At 56.0% G+C, this 21253-nt stretch overlaps 1 protein-coding gene across 1 annotated transcript in view; it reads right to left on the reverse strand.

Annotated features, from left to right (window-relative positions):
• Positions 1–5663: 5663 nt before the first annotated feature.
• The window catches only part of PBX4 (PBX homeobox 4), a 34494-nt gene continuing 18904 nt past the window's right edge, over positions 5664–21253 (reverse strand). The window contains exons 3-8 of the mRNA XM_032412543.1: positions 13292–13539; positions 12821–13011; positions 12238–12373; positions 8955–9111; positions 8645–8751; positions 5664–6181 (exon numbers count right to left, since the gene is read on the reverse strand). Of these exons, the coding sequence (XP_032268434.1) occupies positions 6089–6181; positions 8645–8751; positions 8955–9111; positions 12238–12373; positions 12821–13011; positions 13292–13539 (932 nt within the window). The 3' untranslated portion in view covers positions 5664–6088. The remainder of the gene's footprint in view (positions 6182–8644; positions 8752–8954; positions 9112–12237; positions 12374–12820; positions 13012–13291; positions 13540–21253) is intronic.

Below are 21253 nucleotides of genomic sequence, written 5' to 3' on the forward strand. Positions count from 1 at the left end.
GGTTGTGGCCGTTCTTAGCGGTGGGAGACTGGGGTGCAGGGAGGGTTGGAGGGAAACCTGAAAGAGGTTTGGATCGGGGCCCCTCTGACCCCAGGGCCTGGGGAGGGGTTCCGGGGCCAAGGGGCGGCAGCCATCAGAACCCGTCTCTGGCCCTCCCCTCTGTCCCAGATGACCCTTAAGGCTTCCCTAGAGATGGAGAAGGCCTGGGGCCACGAGCAGAGGGGAGGAGCTTCAGGGCGAGAAGGGGCGGGGTCAGGATCAGGGGGCGGGCCCAACACCCCAGATAGAAGATGAACCCGGGGCTGCGGAGGGGAGGGGCCACCAGAGGAGAGGGGTCAGGTGAGGGGAGAGGCCACAGTCAGGGTCGGAAATGGGGGGAAAGAGGTCTCTGAGAGGGGGTGGGTCAGTGAGGGGCGGGGTCGAGGTGGACAAAGACCAAGTGCCTGCCGGGTCCCCTAACTCTGCCCTGGTCCGGGAGAGATCAAGAAATTAAACCAGAAGCTGCGGGAAACTTCGACCAACGTGAGGTGCCTGAAGTCGGAGACCTTCTCTCACACACAGAGCCCAGCTCTCCTCCCAGGACTTCCCCATCGACCAGGCAGTCATAAGGTTGAGGCCGGAGAGGGGCAGCCTTGTCTCTAGAGACACACAGTCCACTCTCCTCCCCGTGATTTCAGGGCAACTGGGGAACCCCCGCAACTGCTGGAATTGCCCCATCTCTACCCCAGAAGAGAATGAGATGCAAGGCAGGACAACTCCCCCAGCATCTCAGCCGCCCCTCGCTGGGCTGAAGTCCCAGGATGCTGGCTCCCCTGGGGAGGAATCAGTAGGGAGTCAGGGACTCGGAGAGGTCAGGGCCTGGGAAGAAGGGCTGGGAGGGAGTGGGCTGGGAGAAGAGTCTCCGGGAGCGGTAGAGCAGTTAGCCAGGCGCTCAGCGCAAAGAAGAGAGGGCGCTCAGTGCAAAGGCCCTGCGGTGGGAAGGCGTTACGGAAAGGGTAGTGAGGAGGTTGGCGAAGGGAGAGATAACGCCAAAAACGGACCTTGTTGGGCCCTGGGGGGAAGATAGGGGGGAATTGGATTCTGAGAAGGAAGGGAAAGCCGGCTAGGTAAGTAAATAGGCCTGGATCCTATTCACGTTGTAAGGCCGCCCTCTGGCGGCCGCATGGAGAACGGGCAGGGAGATGGGAGGAGTCCACCCTCAGGTTTATCCGGCACTCACAGCCAGGCCGATCTTGGTCAGACGAGCGGCCTCCTGTGTTCCTGTCTCAGTGTCCCCTTCGGTGAAATGGGGACAAGATAGCCCAGACCTTCTGAGAGCGCCCCCTACGTGGACATCGTCCTCAGCGCTTTGCGCCGATGTGCTCACAGGATTCCTCCTGAGCCGTACTTTCTATTCCCGCTTCACAGAGACGCATTGCGAGAAGGGACAAGTTGAGTAACAATAACAGTAATAGTGACGAATGAGATCCCGTTCCTTGCCCTGAGCCCGGCCCTTTACGTGGATCAGCGCTTGGACAGCACAACCACAAGGTGAGGGGTGTCTTATGTCCTTGGGAGAGGCAGGTCTCGGGGGTCCCCAGCTCTGTGTTCTCTGCAGCGTCTGCGGGCCACGGCGACCCCTGGTGGTCGGTGGCGGGATACAGCGGCTGGACCTCTGACACCCCCACCCTCATCTCCTCCCGGTGCTGTGGCCTCCACTTCCCTCTCCTGATGGGTCCCCTCTCAGGTGAAACCCCTGATCATGCATGCACCGCCAAGCCCCCAGGTTGGTGGGATGATAATGAGCAGGACTGACTGAGAAGAGTGGTCAGAGTTTCAAGGGCTCCAACTCCTGTCCCTACACCAACCTCTTTGGAATTTTTTATATATTTTTATTTTTTAAATTAAATTTAATTTTTTAAAATTAACATATAATGTATTGTTTGTTTCAGGGGTACAGGTCTGTGGCTCATCAGTCTTAAACAATACACAGTGCTCACCATAGCACATACCCTCCCCAATGTCCATCACCCAGTCACCCCATCCCTCCCACCCCCTCCACTCCAGCAACCCTCAGTTTGTTTCCTGAGATTGTCTCTTATGGTTTGTCTCCTTCTCTGATTTTGTCTTGTTTCATTTCTTCCTCTCTTCCCCTATGATCCTCTGCCTTGTTTCTCAAATTCCATATATCGATGAGATCATATGATACATGTCTTTCTCTGATTGACTTATTTCGCTTAGCATAATACCCTCTAGTTCCATCCACGTTGTTGCAAATGGCAAGATTTCATTTTTGATGGCTGCATAATATTCCATTGTGTGTGTGTGTGTGTGTGTGTGTGTGTGTATCACATCTTCTTCATCCATTCATCTGTCGATGGACATCTAGGCTCTTTCCATAGTCTGGCTATTATGGACATTGCTGCTATAAACATTAAGGTGCACGTGCCCCTTTGGATCACTACATTTGTATCTCTGGGGTAAATACCCAGTAGTGCAATTAGGTCGTATGGTAGCTCTATTTTCAACTTTTTGAGGAACCTCCATACTGTTTTCCAGAGTGGTTGCACCAGCTTGCATTCCCATGGAATTTTTTAAATGCAAACTACCCAAGGGTATAAGGAGAAACAAGAGACTGCCTTCCATGCCAACCCCCAGGCCCCTGGTTCCTTCCCTAGAGGCCACGGCTGTGACTTGTGTCTCCTTCCAGAGATATTTGGATAAAAGTCTCCCCCCCACCCCATTTCAAAAATGTACATAAACTCTCACTCTCAGTACTCTTTACACTAATGCACCATGGAGGACAAGTCACTTCTGCCTTTTTAACAGTTTTATAGTATTCCACTGCATGGCTGGGGAACCACTGATTTAAACAGTCTTCAATTGACAATTGTTTTCAATATTTTGCAGTTACAAAAAATGTGGTGAGAAATGCATTCATTTTGCGTTTCTCATACACATATACTTGTATACTTATAGACATGTATCTATAGAAAATTCTTAGAAGAGAAATTGAGGAGAGAGGTGTGTGCATTTTTAATATTCATATATTCTAGAAAATTGCCCTCTTGAGCAGCTGCATGGATGAGCAGTCCCAGGAGTACTGCCTTCAGGATCACAGGCCTGGCTCTGCCGGTATCCGCGGGTCACGAAGCCTCTGAGCCCCAACGTCCCCATCTGTCGCATGGAGGCGCCATCAGTACCCATTCCGCTTGCATGGCCAGCTCAGGGGTGCCGAGTGACTCCTCTGCACTCTTGTAAGATTTATGGCTCGATGATTGTTGTGTGGCCACATTTTAGGCGGTTTTTTAAAAAGATTGATTGATTGATTGATTGAAGAGAGCACGAGCGGGAGGGGCAGAGGGAGAGGGAGAGAGAAACTCAAGCAGACTCCGCGCTGAGCAGGGAGCCTGATTCGAGGTTCGATCTCAGGACCCTGAAATCAAGACCTGAGCCGAGAACACGAGTCTGAGGCTCAACCGACTGCCCCCTTCAGGCGCCGCTAGGCGGTTTTGAATAGCACAATAGAAAATGTTAATAAAGTGCGACTTTATGTGCAGAATTTGAGCTAAAGTATTCCTTCAAATTAAAAATCCCCCAAAAGACCCAGCTCCAGGCCTGTGGCCCAGAGAAGCACGGTCCGAATTCGCACCGTGGCCACAAGAGGGCGCCCGTGAGCGGAGGCCGAGCCGTGGGAGGGCGGCTGCGCCCGCCTGGGACCCGCCAGTCGCGCTTTGTCTGTTTCCCGGGGAGCGCCGGGTCTCGCTGGCTTCCACGCCCGCACCCTCCGCCTCTCCCTCACACCTCTCTGTTGCCCAGACGACCTGTCCTGGCGCAGCCCACCTTCTCCCACCGCCAAGACCTCCCCAGGGCTCGCTGCCCCAGTTTCCCTCCCACGTGGCGCGGCCCCGGGCCATCTTCGCAGGGCATCTCCTCCACACCCGATTGTGCTCTCGAAGCACTGGGTGGTCCCATCGCCCCACTCAACGCACGCCGCTCCGCCTGGCGGTCACTTCTGCTCCTGGAATCTAGCCTTCTGTCTTCCATGACGTCCGCTCTCGTCCGGACTTTCACGTTTCTCTCTCCTGAACACAACCAATACATCCAGCTGTGTGACGGACACCCCGACCCTGACGGTCCACAGCTGAGCTACCTTCCCCCTCCCCCCCGGCATCCTAGCTATTCTCCCTGTGGCTCAGGCCACCCCACTCCCACTCAACAGCAAGTCAGGTATGTCCTCACCCCACCCCGCCCAACCCTGCCTGCATCCCCCCCTCCCCGGGTGACCACAGGACCTGCTAACCGCCCCCCCTCCCGCAGTCGGCTCTCTGCTCAACAGCTGGGAGGCCTGTGAAGACCCAGCCCCCGTGGCGCCCACTGCACCGGCTGGCCCCGCTCGCCCGTCCCAGCTGTGTGGGCACCTAGGGCAGTGCCCAGCCTCCCCGCCCCGCCTTCTGCACGCCCCCTGGCTCACCTCCCTAAGGTCTCGTCTCAAAGCCACCTTCTCCGGTGGGCTATTGTCATAAAACGGAATGAAGCCCTGACACACGCCACAACGTGAACCTCGCAAACGTTGACGCTGAGTGAGAGAAGCCTGTCACAAAAGGCCACAGAGTGTATGATTCCACTGACAGGAAACGTCCAGAACAGGCAAGTCCATAGACACGGGAAGCAGATTGGTGCTTGCCAGGGGCTGGGGGAGGGGGCTGCGGAGTGACTGCTCGTGGGGACTGGGTATCCTTTGGAGTGAAGGAAATGTTCTGGAACTAGATACAGGTGGTGATTTCACAATCACGTTGTGAATGTAATCCATGCCACTGGATTCTTCACTTAAAATGGCTAAAATGGCAAATTTTATGTTACATATATTTTATCACAATTTATAAAAAGAAAGGAGAGGGGCACCTAGGTGGCTCAGTGGGTTAAGCGTCTGCCTTCGGCTTAGGTCATGATCCCAGGGTCCTGGGATTGAGGCCGAGTTGGGCTCCCTGCTCAGCAGGGTGTCTGCTTCTCCCTCTGCCCCTCCCCACCCACTGTGCTCTAAGAAAGGAAGGAAGGAGGAAGGAAGGAAGGAAGGAAGGAAGGAAGGAAGGAAGGAAGGAAGGAAGGAAGCAAAAAAGAAAGGGGAAAAAGGCACCTTCTCCCAGAGGCTGGCCCTGAGCCCACCCCAGACTTCTGGTCATGTTTATTCTCTTTTTTTTTCTCTGGAATGTCATTTTGCTCAAGCAGGGCCCTGGTCTGTCAGTGAATCTTGGGCTGCAGGAAGCCAGGAGGCGGGCCGGCTGGACCTGAGGACCGGCACCTCGGACAGGGGAGCGAGTCAGCTGCCACCTTCCGGCTGCAGACGACAGAAAACCCAAATCGAGCCTTGCGAGGAGGAAAGCCCGGGGCACATGCAGGGCTGGTCCTCAGCTGGCACCTGAGCAGACCCAGCCAGGGACAGAGACACCGAGCTGAGCGGCACCGTGGGCCACAGCTGTAAAATGGGAACCAGCTAAACGTTCAGCGCCGAGGCCAAGAGGCTCCTGCCTTGGCGCTTCATTCACTGGAGGAAAACCCTGGCCAGGTGTCAGTGGAGAATGGTAGAACTTCTATTAACAGAAAAAAATACAAACCCAACCCCCAGGGAACTTCGGAGCTCACCGCAGGCGGAAATCAAGAGCATATGGAATGAGGCGACAGAAGAGAGTGGGGAAGGCAGTGTCCGGGGGGCCGGTGCACGAAGGGACACAGGAGAGGACAGAACCGCGACGCCAACACCACGCTGCCCGGCCCCGCCCCGCACTGCCATCGCCAGGAACAAATCTGGTGTGAACAACATCGACGTGAAAATAAGTCCAAAACTTTAATGGGAGACTTTGTGACAAGTCCTAGAAGAAACAATTCACAGTCTTAGCATAAAATTACTATTAAAAAACCAAACTGAATTGAGAAAATGAGCAGCATCTCAGCCCATTTCAGGGCCCGGCCGGCAAGCAAAGGATGGCGCCCGCCGCCTGCTGCGCTTCTGGGTTTTTGAGGTAATAATCAGCTGCACGTGCAGTAAAGACTCGAGTGCCCGCAAACCATGGCAGGCCACCCGGTCTGCTTTTCTGCTCGTCCCCAAAACTTAATTAGATGCGTCTGAGTTGACGCTGCCGGGGTCTCCAGCAGGCGAAGCAGCGGACACTGGGCGGGTGGCTCCCTGGTAGCCGCCCCGGGCCTGAAAGACAGAGACTGAGCATCAGAAGGCCACGGATGGCCCGCCCCCCCCCACATCCCCCGAGAAGAACCCAGAAAAGGAGCCAGGAGCCAGCGGAGGGACTGAGGGGCCCTGTTGGGTCATAGCTGGCCTTGCCGCCTGAGCCCTGATAGGGACGCGCTTCCCCAGCAGGAAGGGGGCTCCACTGGCCACCCGCCAGGGCTCTGGTCAAGGACTGATGTGGCATTGTGGTGCAGCCAAGGCTTCTGCACATTCTGAGGGGGAGACAGACCCAGTCCGGCCTGGAGCTGATGACGGTCCCTGAATCGTCACGGCCGGAGGCAGTGAGCTAGAAGGGCTTGGACACCCGGCTGGACCCTGGGTCTGCCTGGGCAGCCAGAAGGGTAGCAGCCACAGTTCCCAGGCACAGGGGCTCTGTCTGCGGTGTGGGGACAGTGGCGGGTACACACGGCCTTAGGATGTTTGTCCACAGGACCCCCCCCCCCCACCAACTGCAGTGGAAAACATCCCTGAAAATGGCTCTTCGAGGGCGTCTGCTCCGTGGTGAGGCCTGTTTGCGGCCCACGAGAGCAGGGCCACTCCCCTTCCCAACCCGCGCTGCAGGGTGGCTTCCGTCCGAGCCACCTGCTCCCAGGTGTGCAGATGTCACACCCGGCATGTGACCCTGAGGGCTCACTCGGCTCCTCCTGAGCTGGCAGGCGGCCACCCGAGTCCCTCCTCCCCTTCCTCTCTCGCACTTTCCCTTACAGGCCGGGCCCTCCGGCTGGTGCCCTCTACCTCATCTGGTCGCACCAGCTCAAGGACCCTGCCCCCGCCCCTCCGCGCCTCAGCTCTTCCCTCGCCACGTGTCCCCCGGCGCTGCCACGGCACCTGCACTTCAGAGGCCAGGGTCAGGGGAACAGACGGACAGACTGCTGTATTCCTGAGAGGGCTGCCTCATCCCGGGACACGGGGGTGCCCGGCCCCTCCGACTGGAAGAGGCTGGGATGAGCACCGGCCTCAGGGGGACACCCTGCCCTCGAAGGACACCCGCAGGCCTGTGTTCTGGGAAGGGGGCCATGGGTGGTGAAGGGAGGGCTCTGTCCACAGGACTGAGGGGTGACAGGCTAGTGTCCAGGTGTGGGACTGGCAGCCAAAGGGCAGCCCAGACGTTCCTCGGGTCACAGGGTGGAGGCGATAGCTTCCGGCCAGGCGGCCTCAGCCCTCGGGACGGCTCTCTTGAAAGAGCAACTGTGCCCCCCCAGCACCAGACCAAGGACATTCCACTTGCTCTGTGGGCTGGATAGGACCCTGCCTCATGGTCCAGGGAAGCCCCGTCGGGACTTAGGCAGCTCCAGATCTCCTGGGGCTGGTTCTAGGGGTAAGGATGGACCTAGTCTATCAGCTCCCCACTCCCATACTCACACCCGTCATACCTGAGGCACTGAGCCCCAGGAAGGCACAGAGCAAGACGAGGCTGGGCCACTTGGTGGCGCCAGAGCTCCCTGCTCTGCCCAGGTGCTCACCATGGGCTGGGCGGTTACCGCGGCGATGGCGCACGCGTGGCCCTGCACCAGGTCCTGCCAAGTGGCACCAGCAGGCATCCACTCCCTGCACCAACTAGGGGCTGCGGGTGAATCAGTGGGGGTCAGCCGGCACTGGAGGGTACACTCCTGTGAAGGAAAAGGTGGGCTAAGGCCTTGCCGATGCCACCCAGCCTTGCCCCCGCATGGACACATCACAGCTGTACCTGTGTGGCCTCTTCAGGATGACCCTGCCTGTGGGCCAGGCCCTGGTGACAGACGGCGGGATGCTGGGGAGGCACCAGGGGCCCTGAGAGGGATAGGGGCCCCCAATCCTGGCTAGCCCAACACACTGCCTAACACCCTGAGAAAGTTCCAGAGGGCATGTCTGAGATGCCCGTGATCCCTGGCTCATTTTCTTCCCAGTCACCAAAATGGATCTTCACGCTGGCCTAGCTGGGCCCCGGGTGAGGGGACAGCAGGCTGGCAAGGCCAAGGCACTGATGTGGTGGAGGGTCTGAGCCTAGTAGGGCTCCATGTTCCAATGGTCAGAGCCTTGTCTGCCTGTCCCCTCCCCCCACTGAGGGTCCAGATGCCCGCTGGGAGGGAGGGCTCCTTCCCAACAGCCACAGCCCTTGCGTCGGGCCCACCACTCAGCAGCTACTGGGAGTTAATGAGTCCTGGGACTGGGAGTGAAGGGCGCAGGTCTTTGCAAAGTGGGCCCCACAGAGCCATGCCCCTGAGGCCACTCGGCCAACCTGTAGTCATCAAGACAACAGACCAAGTACCCAGTGGGCCCTTCCTCATTGCTGGCGCCTCTGAGAGAGCCTTGTGGAGGCTGAGAGGTGGCTGGCAAGATGGCCCATTGCCAGGACCCACCACCCACCTGGGCTCTCCATCTCTGCCCCAACACTGAGTCAGGGACCCCAAGGGCATCCTTGGATTGTGCCCTGAGACTCACCTGGGACCGCAAGCTGCCTCCCGCAGGGGCGGGGCGGAGAGAGGCCAATGTCTGCAGGGTGATAAGCGCATCCCCGGCACTGGTCAGCGGGAAGGGACCAGAGGGACCTAGAAGGGGTGGGAGGTGTCAGGACAAGTGTTCCAGCCCCCAAAGTGACAGAGGCTCCTCAGGTGGGATCTGCCAGCCCCTCAGCCAGGAATGCAGCTCCCACCGGCCTCAGCTCCAGAGAGAAGGTCTCCTGCAGCCCCTTCCCGCGCAGCTCAGCGGCCACGCATGAAGGACAGTCCTTGGGCTGGGAAGCCTCACTCACCGGGGCTGGGTGTTGATGGGCAGCTAGCCTGGCTCCCCAGGCCCCCGACTTTGGTGGTGTCGACTTCCATTTTAGTCGTATAAATGGTAGCCTCTTCTTGAAACTTCCCCATGTTCTTTTTATATCGGATTCTTTTGTTGCCGAACCAGTTGGAGACCTGTGGACACACAGAGAAAGAAGTCGCTGGAAAAGCTGACCCAGTAATGAGATAATGTGAACATACGGTGGGCTCTCTCTGAGGTACCCATGCTCCCACGGCCAGGAGGAACATCTCTGAGTGGCAACACGAAGCAATGGGGCTGGGCAAGAGGCCGGGACCAAGAAGCCGGCGCTGACTGAACCGTGGACCCAAGGAAATGGCCACAGTGGGTGGAGGTCACCTCGAGCCAGCCTGTCCTACCAGGTGCTGCTGGGACAGGAGCGGGAAGGAGCTGGAAGGAAACAGCATGTCTGACATGTGGAGAGCCGAGCGTCCACTCCCTGCAGGGGCAGGAACAGACTAAATTCTGGATTGATCTTTAGGGAAAGTGAGAGCCAGGGAGCCACGCGTCCCCAGGGACCCAGTAACCCCACTCCTGGGAATTCAGTCTAAGGAAAGACCACATCAGATTCACAACTTCTCAAAGGATGACACGGACGGACGAACTGAGAGGGCAGTGGGGAGGAGCCAAGCGCTGAGCTAAGTGCCTGTCACGTCCTCAGAGCAGCTGGGGACAGCCGCGGTCACAGCCATCCTACAAGCCAGCAGGCTCGGCAAGTGCAGGAGCCCCGGGGCCGAGCGGGGCTGAGCCCAGCTGACCCCAAACCTGCACCAGGACCAGGCCAGGGCTTCTCCCCGGGGTTGTTCTCAGTTGTGGGGCCGTCATGGGCGCTGTGGGGTGCTCAGCAGCACCCCTGGCCTCCACCCACCAGATGCCAGCAGCACCCCACCCAAGGGTTGTGACAATGAAAATTTCCCCTGGGGGCAGAATCAGTAAGCCCCTGGGCCAGTGCCTTCCTATGGAGATGGGCACGACTGGAAACACTTCAATATCCCAAAGTAAGGCCTGGGGCCCTGCAGTGACGTATGTGTGGTTTAACCAACAGAAATAACAGTGGCAGGGTTTTGATGATCTTTTCTTTTTTGAAAATGTATTTCTTTAATGTCCCTACCCAGGTGCTCCACGTTATCTTCCCCATGTTAGCCATGAAACGAAAAAGCCCCGTGTGTGCTCCTGCCCCTCGCAGTGTCTCCTCCCGCCTGCCCCCGGGTGTGAGGGTGGCCAGAGCAGCACTTGGTTCCCTCTACCTACAAGGAATGTGCTGGAACATCTTTGTGGAACTGAGTCTGCAGAGGAATGGCAGCAAGCAGTTTTCCATGGTAACTCAACTGGCATTTTAGGGGGGCAGACGGCAAGCCTCCCATGTGGGCGAGGCAGGGAGGCTGGCCCTGTTCTGGGCAGATGGGGGACCCAGGGGCTGGGGGAGAGCTGGTCCCAGGCCAGTGTCCGCCCTGTCCATGGGGAGCACCCCAACACAGGCACGTCAAGCAGGTGCGGACACGGCCCAGGCTCTCAGATAGCCTCTCGGTCAGTGCGGCCCGGAGCCACCAGCCGCCCCTGCCCAGTCTCTCTGGCCCATCCGGCCAAGCCCGCTGCAGCTGGTGCCCAGGTTCCGCCCGACTCCCCATCCATGGTTCGGCAACCCTGCTCCTTTCTCCCTCAGGCCTCAGCTGCAGCGGCAGCTGATTCTAGCTTGAAAACGTCTGTGGCCTCATGTGTGATACCCCTTGCCCTCAGGGGGCCCCCATTACCTTCTCCTTAGGTGGACCTCCCAGCTTGCACATCTGCACCCTAAATTCAGAGCCCCCCCTCAACTGTCAGCCATTTCATGCTGTCCCGAGACCTGGTGGACCCGCCACCGTGGGGAAGGGGCTCCCAGCACAGAACTCTGCTGCTGGTCGGTGTGTGTGGGGGGGAGTCTTAGGGCCCGACCACAGAGGGGAAGTCACTGGAACGTGGCTAGTGCTTTTCAAACTTTTGTTGGCAACTGACCCTCTCCTCAGATGAAGTCTAGACCCAACACCCATCTGCCTTCCAGGGGCACCAGAGCCTGAAACGAATCGGGCTGTTCCTCAGCTGCACGAGGTGGCAGACAAGCTGCGGCGCCTCACGCTTCTTCGGGGCCTTGAGGCCCCAGAGGTGCGCCCCTTGCTTCAGCGCTGGCCTCAGTGCCGAGGACGCCAGAGCGGTCCAGGGTGATGGAAGTCAGATGGGACTGCGACACCTGCAAGGTTCTGCTGCCGGGGGGCCCCGGGACTTGTCGCAGCTGGACTTGGCTGGGGCCGGGACACAGTTCTGGCTAAGGGCACGGGCTCTGGAGGCAGCCAGACTGGGCTGGAAACTCTTCAAGTGCACAGTGGGTGATGATCAGTGACCTAGCATTGGCGTGGTCGGCCCTGCTGCCAGAGGCTCGGGGGGTGCTGCCCCGGGAGTGTGGCCTGCCCCTGCCCTGTGAGCCGCCTGTACTCGCCATTCCCACTTTATTTTATTTTTTTTTAAGATTTTATTTATTTATTTGACAGAGAGAGAGATAGCGAGAGCAGGAACACAAACAGGGGGAGTGGGAGAAGGAGAAGCAGGCTTCCCACGGAGCAGGGAGCCCGACGCGGGACTCGATCCCAGGACCCTGGGACCATGACCTGAGCCGAAGGCAGAAGCTTAATGACTGAGCCACCCAGGCGCCCCACCATTCCCACTTTAAAACCTTCTGAGATGTTTCTTGGGTTCTCCCCTCAGGTCCCCCTCCCTTGCTTCCAGTTCCACTGAGGACACTGGAGGTCCAGACTGCCAGGGCCTCCCAAGGCTGTCCAGGTCTCATCTCCAATCTGCACCCCCACCCACCCTCCACGTGCAGCCAGATGTTGCCTGGTACTGCACAACCCTGCCACGTGCTCTGGACCGCTGGAGAAACAATCAAGCATGCGTGCATCCGAACTTCTCCCAGTACAGCTGAACTGGTACTCTGGCGTGAGAGCTGGTCTATCACTTTCAGTCCTAATTCTGCTCCAAGTTGTTTTTCTCCTCCTGTGCTAACACGTGCTCAGCTCTCTCATGCAGCACATGACATCCCTGGGATACAAGTGTGGTGCTCGGTCCCGACGGCCAGACTCTACACTCCACTGATGCTGCCTCAGGGACCTCACACTCCACCCACGGGCTCCACACAGTTAATGAACTTCCTTGGGCATCCTCCTCACTGGACACGACCTTCTCCCCCTCCTCCATGCAGGGAGGCCCATCACCTGGGACACTGTGATGCCGCCCTTCCTGGCCAGCTCTTCTTTGGCTTCTTCGCTGGGGTAAGGGTTGCTCAGATGGGAGTAAAAATACTCATTCAGCACTTCGGTGGCCTGCTTGCTGAAGTTCCGCCGCTTGCGCCTGCAAAGACCCATCTTCTCAGCCTCAGCCAGTGTGCACCCCAGCCTCTAGGGACGCCCCTGTGTCCCCATATGTGATTTCCTAGAGGTCAGCGCTTTTTTTTTTAAGATTTTATTTATTTGAGAGAGAGAGAGAGAGCACAAGCAGGGGGAGAGGGAGAAGCAGACTCCCTGTTTAGCAGGGAGCTTGATGCGGGGCTCGATCCCAGGACCCCAAGATCATGACCTGAGCAGAAGGCAGATGCTTAACCCACTGAACACCCAGGTGCCCCAAGGTCAGCACTTCTGATCGCCTCCCAAGAGGCTGTGTGAGGGCTGCACCCCTGGCCACAGCTGGAGCCCCAGGACAGGCTGGGAGGCCCCCAGAACTTAAACCCAAGCCAGCTGCAATTTGGTTCTTCTTCTTAAGAGCCAACCCTGGGGTCATGGGCAGTATGTAGGGCCTGACCTGGCATCGAGGAACCGTGAACGCAGGGTCATCACAGCCTCGCAGGTGCTCTGCTTCAACTGCATCTGGATGGCATTGAACTTGCCGTGGATGACACTGACCATGCGCTCGATCTCCTTGGGCGAGACGGGCCTCATCCTGCTCTGCTCCCGGAGAAGGTTGGTGACGTGCGTGGTGAACTCACGGCAGGCCTGGGGTGGGGACACACGTGCCAGCCTGTGACTACCCAGCAGGCTGGCTCGGGGCTCCACGCGGGACCAACCACCTGCCGCCCACCCCGCAGCTCCCACACAGGCTGGCTACTGAGAAGTGAATGCAAAGGGTTTCCAGCAAAATCAGCCACCTCTGCCATGAGACCAAGTGCATGTACTCTCTGGTCTGTGCCACAAAAGAAAGGTGGTTAGCGTTCCATGTTTTGCTTTGACAAATGCGCATTCACATGATAGAAACTCTTCCATGCAGAAAGATCACCTGTTCATATTTCTCTAGCTCAGAGTGGTAAATCTGTCGGATCTGGGACAGCTTGGCCCTGTAGTCAGAGTGCTCAAGGCTATTGTCATTTGGACAGCCACCTGGTGTTGCTGTGTTGGCCGCTGCCGCCGATCCTCCTCTTCCTCGCCTCTCCGGCCTGGATACACCCTCGGCCAGCAGCATGTTATCCAGCCTCATGAGCTGAGCACTGGGGGGACCTTCTTCTTGAATGCCACGGATGGTTAACACTAGATAAGAGAGATGAGACCGAATCAGTGTCCACTGTCTGAGGGAAAACAACCACAACAGGTTATTAGCACTGGCATCCTATCTGAACCCCTGAGGGGAAAGGAAAGTTTCCTTTTATCTGGTAAGAGACACCGAGTTACCCACTTTGACAGTGGTCCAGGTGCCACACAGGCCTGTAGTCCAGGGAGTGCACACAGGCCACCGTTCAGCGCAGCCATGTGGGTGGAACTTAAGAGTCCGCAGCCGGGCACCCATGGGAGGCCTGGGCGGGGCAGGTTTGGGGTGGCACCTGGCACTGGAGAAGCCCAAAGCCCTGAGCTGTGTGTCTAGAAGGGAGGGGAGGGCACACTTCCAGATGCTCACACGAGCACAGGCGTGGACATGAATGTGAACGGCAGCCTGGTGTCAGTACAGGGCTGTGCTGTGACGATGTATGTCAGGGAGGGGAACTGTTGCTATAAAGTCAGAGAGGAGGGACGCCTGGGTGGCTCAGTTGGTTAAGCGACTGCCTTCGGCTCAGGTCATGATCCCGGAGTCCAGGATCGAGCCCCACATTGGGCTCCCCGCTGAGCCGGGAATCTGCTTCTCCTGACCCTCCCCCCTCTCAAGTTCTCTCTCTCACTCACTCTCGAATAAATAAATAAAATCTTAAAAAAAAAAAAAAGTCAGAGAGGAAAAGCTTGATCTAGAGGGTACCAGAAAAGATGAACTAATCCACTTAGAGATTTTAAACAGAAAAACAAGACATGCTTGGCCCTAAAACTTGGGAGGCTGGGCCTCAGCTGGGCTAAGAGGGGGCGCCCGCTGGGGGCAGGGCTGGATGGGCAGAGGAGACAGTGGGGAGAGCTGCCACTGTCCAGGTGGACACGGGACAGCCAGAGGGAGAGTCCCCAGGGTCCCTGAGCACCGGATATGGGTGTGAGAGAAAGAGGCCAGGGCACCTCCCAAGGTCATATGGGCAGCGTCACGATGCCACCACATTCTCCCAAGCACAGTGTGCAGAGTGGCCTGACCCATCCTGAGTCCCTGACCCGGCCAAGCACAGGTGCGAGGTAGCTGCTTACTGGGAGTTGGGGATGGACGGACCAGTTTGGGTGGGAGACAGATGTTCATGTGTCATCTGCATGTGGTGTGTTTGGGACATCTGTATGTATCTGCCTGTGCACGCAGCTCTACTTATGAGAAGTAGGCCACGGCCTCTGAATGCTGGAAAACCAACAGAAGGGAGAGGCAAAGGAGGAGATGGAGCGCATGACCAGGTAGGTCAAGGAAGAACCAGAAGTAGTCACGGGGGTGAAGGGCTGAGTCATTAGGAGACTGCTGTTAACCTCTGCAAAAGCGCTGTAGGGTCTGGGGGGGTAGAAGCTGACCAGAAAGCTCCAGAGGACGGTGGGAGCCAGGCAGTGCAGGGAGGGAAAGCCTGCTGCAGGGCTGCACAGCGAGGCTCAGAGCCGAGGAGGGTGGTCTTGCAGGAGCTGAATTTTGTTTGTTTCTTCAGTGACAGAAGAAGTGTCTGTGACCACAGAGAAAGAAACAGGTGGACAGTCATGGGGGGCGGAGGAGTGGCCCTGAGGGGAGGGAGGAGGCAGGGGATTGGGAAGGAGGTGATGATGTCCATCTAGTTCTGACTTCCCAGAAAAACAAAGTTTAAAGTGTTTTCTTGGGAACAGGCTCCTTTACTACTATCAGCTACTAACAGACTTAAATGTTCAAATGAAAAAGGAGTGGAGCCCTAGCAGAGATATTTATGTATCACTTGTCCCTTTCCTGTTCCCTGCATAAAGGATTGACCTTTTTTTTTTTTTTTCAAGATTTTATTTATTCACTTGAGACACAGAGATAGAGAGATAGAGAGAGAGCATGAGCAGGGGCGGAGGCAGAGGGAGAGGGAGAGGGAGAAGCAGGCTCCCCGCTGAGCCAGGAGCCCGATGTGGGGCTCGATCCCAGGACCCTGGAATCATGACCTGAGCTGAAGGCAGACGCTTAACCATCTGAGCCACCCAGGCGCCCCATGGATTGACCTTTTCTGTCATAGATTTACTTGTGAAAACTGAAGGAGCTCAAAAGGTATCCTTGTAGGAATTTTCCTCATGTGTGGGGACTCAGTCCCTCTGGGTCGCAGGGAGGTGCTTTCTGAAAGAGCCGAGGGAGAGGGACCCTCCATCAGTGCCTCCATCACAACCTTACGTGATCTTCAAGGGCACCGGAAGTGAATCTTAGTTCCCGTGCTCAACCAGGACGGGGCTCCTGGGGCGCACATACCCTCCTCTGGTCCTTGCAGACGCCAGCTGAAGCTAAGCGGCTGGGGGTTCCTGGACGGGCCCTAAGTCTGCTCTACAATTAACCTGTACCGCCTGGTCTTGGTACAGGGCCCTGCTCCCCTAATCTCTCTTTGCCCAGAGCAGATAATGGACACCCTCCTGCTCAGGTCCCTCTGTTTTCACATCCTACTGATTTTACCTCCTCAATCAACTCACCATCCATCCTCTCCCTTAATGCCAGTCCTGGGTCCTGCTGCGCTCACCCCTCCCCTGCCCTCCACGATCCGTGGAGGAAATCCCTCTCTCTGCCCCATCCACCGTGCACACCTGCAAGCTGACCACCTTCAAACACTGTGTTCATCATTCCAGTCCTGTTCAAAGACTACAACAACTCCCGGGCACCCTCGGATAAAACCTAGAGTCTGACACCTGGCCCTCAGGGACTTGCCTGACATCCTTCCGAACTCACCTTCGTGAACTTTCCCTCTGCTGGGCCCTGCGCATGGCCCTTTGAGAGCACAGCAGACACTCTGTTCCTGTATCAGGTTTATTCCGCAGCTGTCCCCCAAGTGCCTATGGTCCAGGAGGGGGACCAGGAGCAGGCCAAGAGGGACACACAGGACCCGGCATCCTCTGATGCCCAGGCTGGGGGAGAGGCTACCTCCTCACCTTCCATTATGGCTTAGTTAAGTCAGGGAAAGGAGTGCTCAGGTTGGAACACGAGGCTTAGTGAAGGCATGTGTGTGCACGCAGAGGGTGGGCACACGTGAGGGTAAGTGTGTCTGTGTGTGCCCCGTGTGCGTGTATAACTCTGGGCTGCTGCAGGGCGTGTGGCAGTCTTTCTCCTGTTCTTTACCCAACAGCAGGCATCTGGGAGCCCATTACAAGCCGAGTACCATACCCAGTGTTGAAGGTTTTTAAAAATATACCAAAAAAAACCACATGGAACTTGTCTTTCTCAAATGAAAATTCTCAAATCACGGAGAATATGCAAGCCTTTCCTCACATTTGTCTATAGGAATGTATTGGTGCAGCCTTTCTTGGAGGTGAGTTTTGAAATGCTGATTAACAGTGAAAAAGTGCACATCCTTTGATCTTCAAATTATTGTTCTGAGTTTGTCCCACAAGAACACTGACATCTAGAGATGCCATATTTACAGGATGCACACTACCTCTACTGTTCGTAATTTTGAAAAACTGAAACCATCCAGATGTCCACGAATAAGGAGACAACGTGCCTGTCATACCCAGGCTCTGTGGTGTTAGCCATGCTATTATGGTAAGCAATCACACCCTACAAGCTTTATTTCTTTACGACTGGACATTTTTGCAAATGTACATATTTGAGTAAAAGCAAAACTTAAAAAAAAAAAGTGCGCTTTGCCCTCCGCCAATGCCCTGCAGCGCAGCTCTGTCTCTCCCTCAGCACCAAGTCCCTGTCCTCCCAGGCACTGTAACTGGCCTAATTATGGTCATTAGATACTCATTACCACCAATTACAACAAGCTCATTTCCGGTAGGCTGTTCCAGAGCATCTCAGATGTGCTCCTGGGCACCCTCAAGGGCCCTCAACTGGCAACTGGGAGGCCTCGGGGACAAGGAGCTCAGCTCAGGGGCACTGTCTGCTCGAGGCACTTAGAGGAGGAGGTAGGATCTAAAATAAAGCCCCCCAAACCCACACCCGGGCCAACTGCCAGAGTTCCTTCTGTTCCCAAATTACTGAAAGCGATAAAAACCCTGGTAAATCAAACAATGAAAGGAAATTGTGAATATCAACACATTACGTTTGTTTTTAAAGAAATAATATGGAACTGTTACGGGGTGAACTGCGTCCCCCTAGTTCACCCGTTGCAGCCCTAACTCCAGGGTGACTGTATCTGGAGACAAGTCTTGTGAGGAGGTGATTAAGATGGAATGAGGTTGTAAGGGTGGGGCCCTCATCCTAGGACTGCGGCCTTCCAAGAAGAGGAAGAGAGCCCTCCCACTCCCCCAAGCTTGATGTGAGGGCAAGGCAAGAAGGTGGCTGTCTGCAAGGCTGGAAGTGGCCCTCACTAGGAACCGAAATTAGCTGGCACCTTGATCTTGGACTTCTAGCCTCCAGAACTGTGAGAAAATAAATGTCTGTTGTTTAGGAATCCCCAAGCAGATTAAGGCAGGAACATGATCCCAAGTTGTTTTCATTTTTCTCTCCTTAATGGAATAAAGACATGGCTACTGGGGGAGACGGAAGGCTCAGAGGGGAAGCCTCCTTCACCCTGACTCCCCCCATCCTGCTTGCCTACCCCTTCGCCCATTCAGGAGTGCTCTTGCTTGGCAGCAAGATTGTGTTCCAGTTTCCTCCCTGCCAAGGTGGGAGGTTGGACAGAGCCATCTCCGGGGCCCATACCCACATGGGAGGAAGTCTAACCCATGAGCTGAGCCGCAGAGACCTCAGATGCCCCTAACTGGCCTGACCACATGGCTGTGAATGTGTCACCCTGCAGGCTGCAGCTCCCAGCTGCCCTGAGCTCCCAACGGGATGGGATGATGCAGGACAGGCCTGCCTGACCTGGAGCCTGCCAGGGTGCAGGATTCAGCAAAACACTGACCTCCCTTCCTCCCTGCTGCCCTCAATGGGCAGGGCCCTAGGCCCTCAGAAGCCTGCCCCCCTCACCCACACAGCAGGGTCTCCACCACCCAGTGTCTGGATGGATGAAGCTGAGAGAACTCGGAATAGAAAGATGCACTGAAGGGGCGCCTGGGTGGCTCAGTTGGTTAAGCAACTGCCTTCGGCTCAGGTCATGATCCTGGAGTCCCGGGATCGAGTCCCGCATCGGACTCCCTGCTCAGCGGGGAGTCTGCTTCTCCCTCTGATCCTCCCCCTCTCGTGCTCTCTGTCTCCCATTCTCTCTCTCAGATGAAAGAAAGAAAGAAAGAAAGAAAGAAAGAAAGAAAGAAAGAAAGAAAGAAAGAAAGAAAGAAAGAAAGAAAGAAAGAAAGAAAAAGAAAGAAAGATGCACTGAAGCCAAGTGACAGGTGGCAACCAAACTGCTTTCTGCGAGGAGCCCTTGGACAACAGAAAGTCCAAGCCTGCTGCTGGGACCTCACGGTTAGGGTCTGGAGTCCAAGAGTCTTGAGAACATGCTGAGTACCCACAGTCACCCTCATCTGGTCACACCAGTCCCCAAATCCATCTGCCCATAGCGCCCGTCTGGAAGTGACAGTACCAGTGTCTTTGCAGGCATGGGTGAGAATAATCATCAGGAAGAAAAGCTTGGGGACTTCCTGCTTCCAGAAACCTTGCAATGTGTTTTTGAGCCCTTACTGAGGGCTAAGTGCTGGGCATAAGTTGTGGCTCTGGGGTGACAAGTGGCTTCTGCCGCCCCCAGGGAGCTGCAGAGACTGGGGTTCTCCTGCATCGTGGCAGGAACAGGGCATCTGGGGCAGACCCAGTGTGGTCCCTGAGACCTGGGCTGAGGTGAGTGCACCTGTCCTCATTCTCGGGCTGAACTGAGCTCCACTGGCTCCAACTTCTCTTGCAGTCAAAGAAGCAAAGGTAATAAGGGAATTCTACATGGAATTCTGGCAAAGTGCTCATCCCAGCAGTCACCGTCATCTTTTGTGAGAGTGTTTCCTCCCTCACACAATGCCTCTGATATTGGAGAACATAGAAAGGGGTGGCAGGTGGTAAATTATCTTCCGTACCTGGACCCAATTGTTTAAGAAAAAAAAAAAAAAAACCCAAGCAACTCCAGCTATAGGGGAGGTCCCAGCGGCTTGTGGTTGCTCTTTCTGCTTCCGTCGCTCCTATCTCTTGGGTCTCCCCCACATCCTTCCCTCAGGATGGACGCCAATGGAGTGTGTACATGGGACCCAGGAGTCTTTTCTTATCAGGGTAATTTCATCTGATAGGCCAGAGGTTTCCCAGACTAACTCTGCACTCACCGGGGGACCCGGTAGACTATGCACACCCCTTGGCAGGCTCTGACTGCAGAGATGAGAGGATCAGCACCTCCCTGCCCCGTCACGGAAACTGGACTGATCCAGACTTGGTCAGTGGCAATTGTTGCTGGTAATGGGCAGTTTCTGAGCCCTAATGCCCGGGTATAGGAGCTGCTGCTGCGAACACCCCATCAAGCCACAGGCTGGGGGCCCCCACGATGCCCCCAGTGTCCCCACCTACAGCCCATCACAGTTCTTCCCTCCTGCAGCTCAGAAAACCTCTGCCAACCCTGCCCTTCTGGAACTGCCGTCCCTCACCCACTTTCCTGCTCCTGGCTCCAGAGGCCGAGTTCCTCCCACCAAGATCCGTAAACTGTAAAGAGCCAGAGAGTAACTCTTTTGGGCTTTGGGGGCCATGGGGTCTCTCGTCACTACTGCTCAGTCACCCCGTAGCCCCAAAGCAGCCCAGACAAGAGTAGACAAATGAGCAGCTGTGTTCCAATAAAACCTTATTTCCCAGCGCTATGGTCTAGCGGTCTCCGCTCCAGAACAGGCATGTCAGGGAGCCTAACATGTACCTGAGGACGAACCTATAAGCGTGCAGGTCCAGGCAGGTCAACACTGCTGTATTACTGCCTTCAAATGACCTTTCCTTGGGGACCCCTCTTGATCCTTTTCCCTTCTTCTATGGGTGCAGTCCAAAGGATTTTAGCTTGTTTAGTTCAGTTCCAACCTAGATCAGGACTCCCCAAAAGGTGGCATCTGGGTTTGTCACCTGTCCACGGAGAAGCCAACACAGACAGAAGAGGCTGCACATAGAAACTTTTACAGCAACGTGATGGAGTAATTTTGTCTGTTGAATCTAATGAGACTTTCAGGCTTGTTATTTTGTATGTCTGCTTTATTTTCCCTCTCCTTTTCCCAGAACTTCATCTTGCTTGTATTTCACACTGGTACTGGGTGGTGGTGAGCCAAACCCTCCTCAAGGCCAGAGCAGACTGAGCCTGGGTCACTGCCAGAAGCTCTGACATGTCCCTGAGATGTCCCAGTCTCAGATCCAAGCTCTGGGGTTCCATAGGAACAGTCCAGAAGTGACCCTCTTGGGAGTAAACCTATTTCCTCCCCCATGTTTGCAGGATTCCTGCGTCTCTGCATCATTATTGTCTTCAGTGTTGTGGCAGAGATGGGACTGTCATCTGGAAAAACCCTATGGAAGATTCCTGGGTCCTGGAGATAAGAAACTGAGGGAAAGTCCTGTGTGCAGTAGAAAGGCTCACTCCATAAGCTCCCATCAAGGGGATGCAGAGATGCTAAATGAAGAGCAGGACCACGTTTTAAAGAAGAATGATCCATTCCCACAGGAAAATCCATCTACTGGGGAGGCAGGCCCCTCTAACTCGGAGAATGCAGGCCCGGTGACATGGCGAATGTGGCAGGAGCACAGGCTGTAGGTGCTGTGTTGGATTTTGGGAGCAAAGGAGTTCAGGCAAGCCTTCACAGAGGAGGAAGACCAGGTTCCCTGGCCCAGGAA

This window comes from Phoca vitulina, unplaced genomic scaffold (genome assembly GCF_004348235.1).
Source record: "Phoca vitulina isolate PV1807 unplaced genomic scaffold, GSC_HSeal_1.0 scaffold13, whole genome shotgun sequence".
Lineage (NCBI taxonomy): Eukaryota > Metazoa > Chordata > Mammalia > Carnivora > Phocidae > Phoca > Phoca vitulina.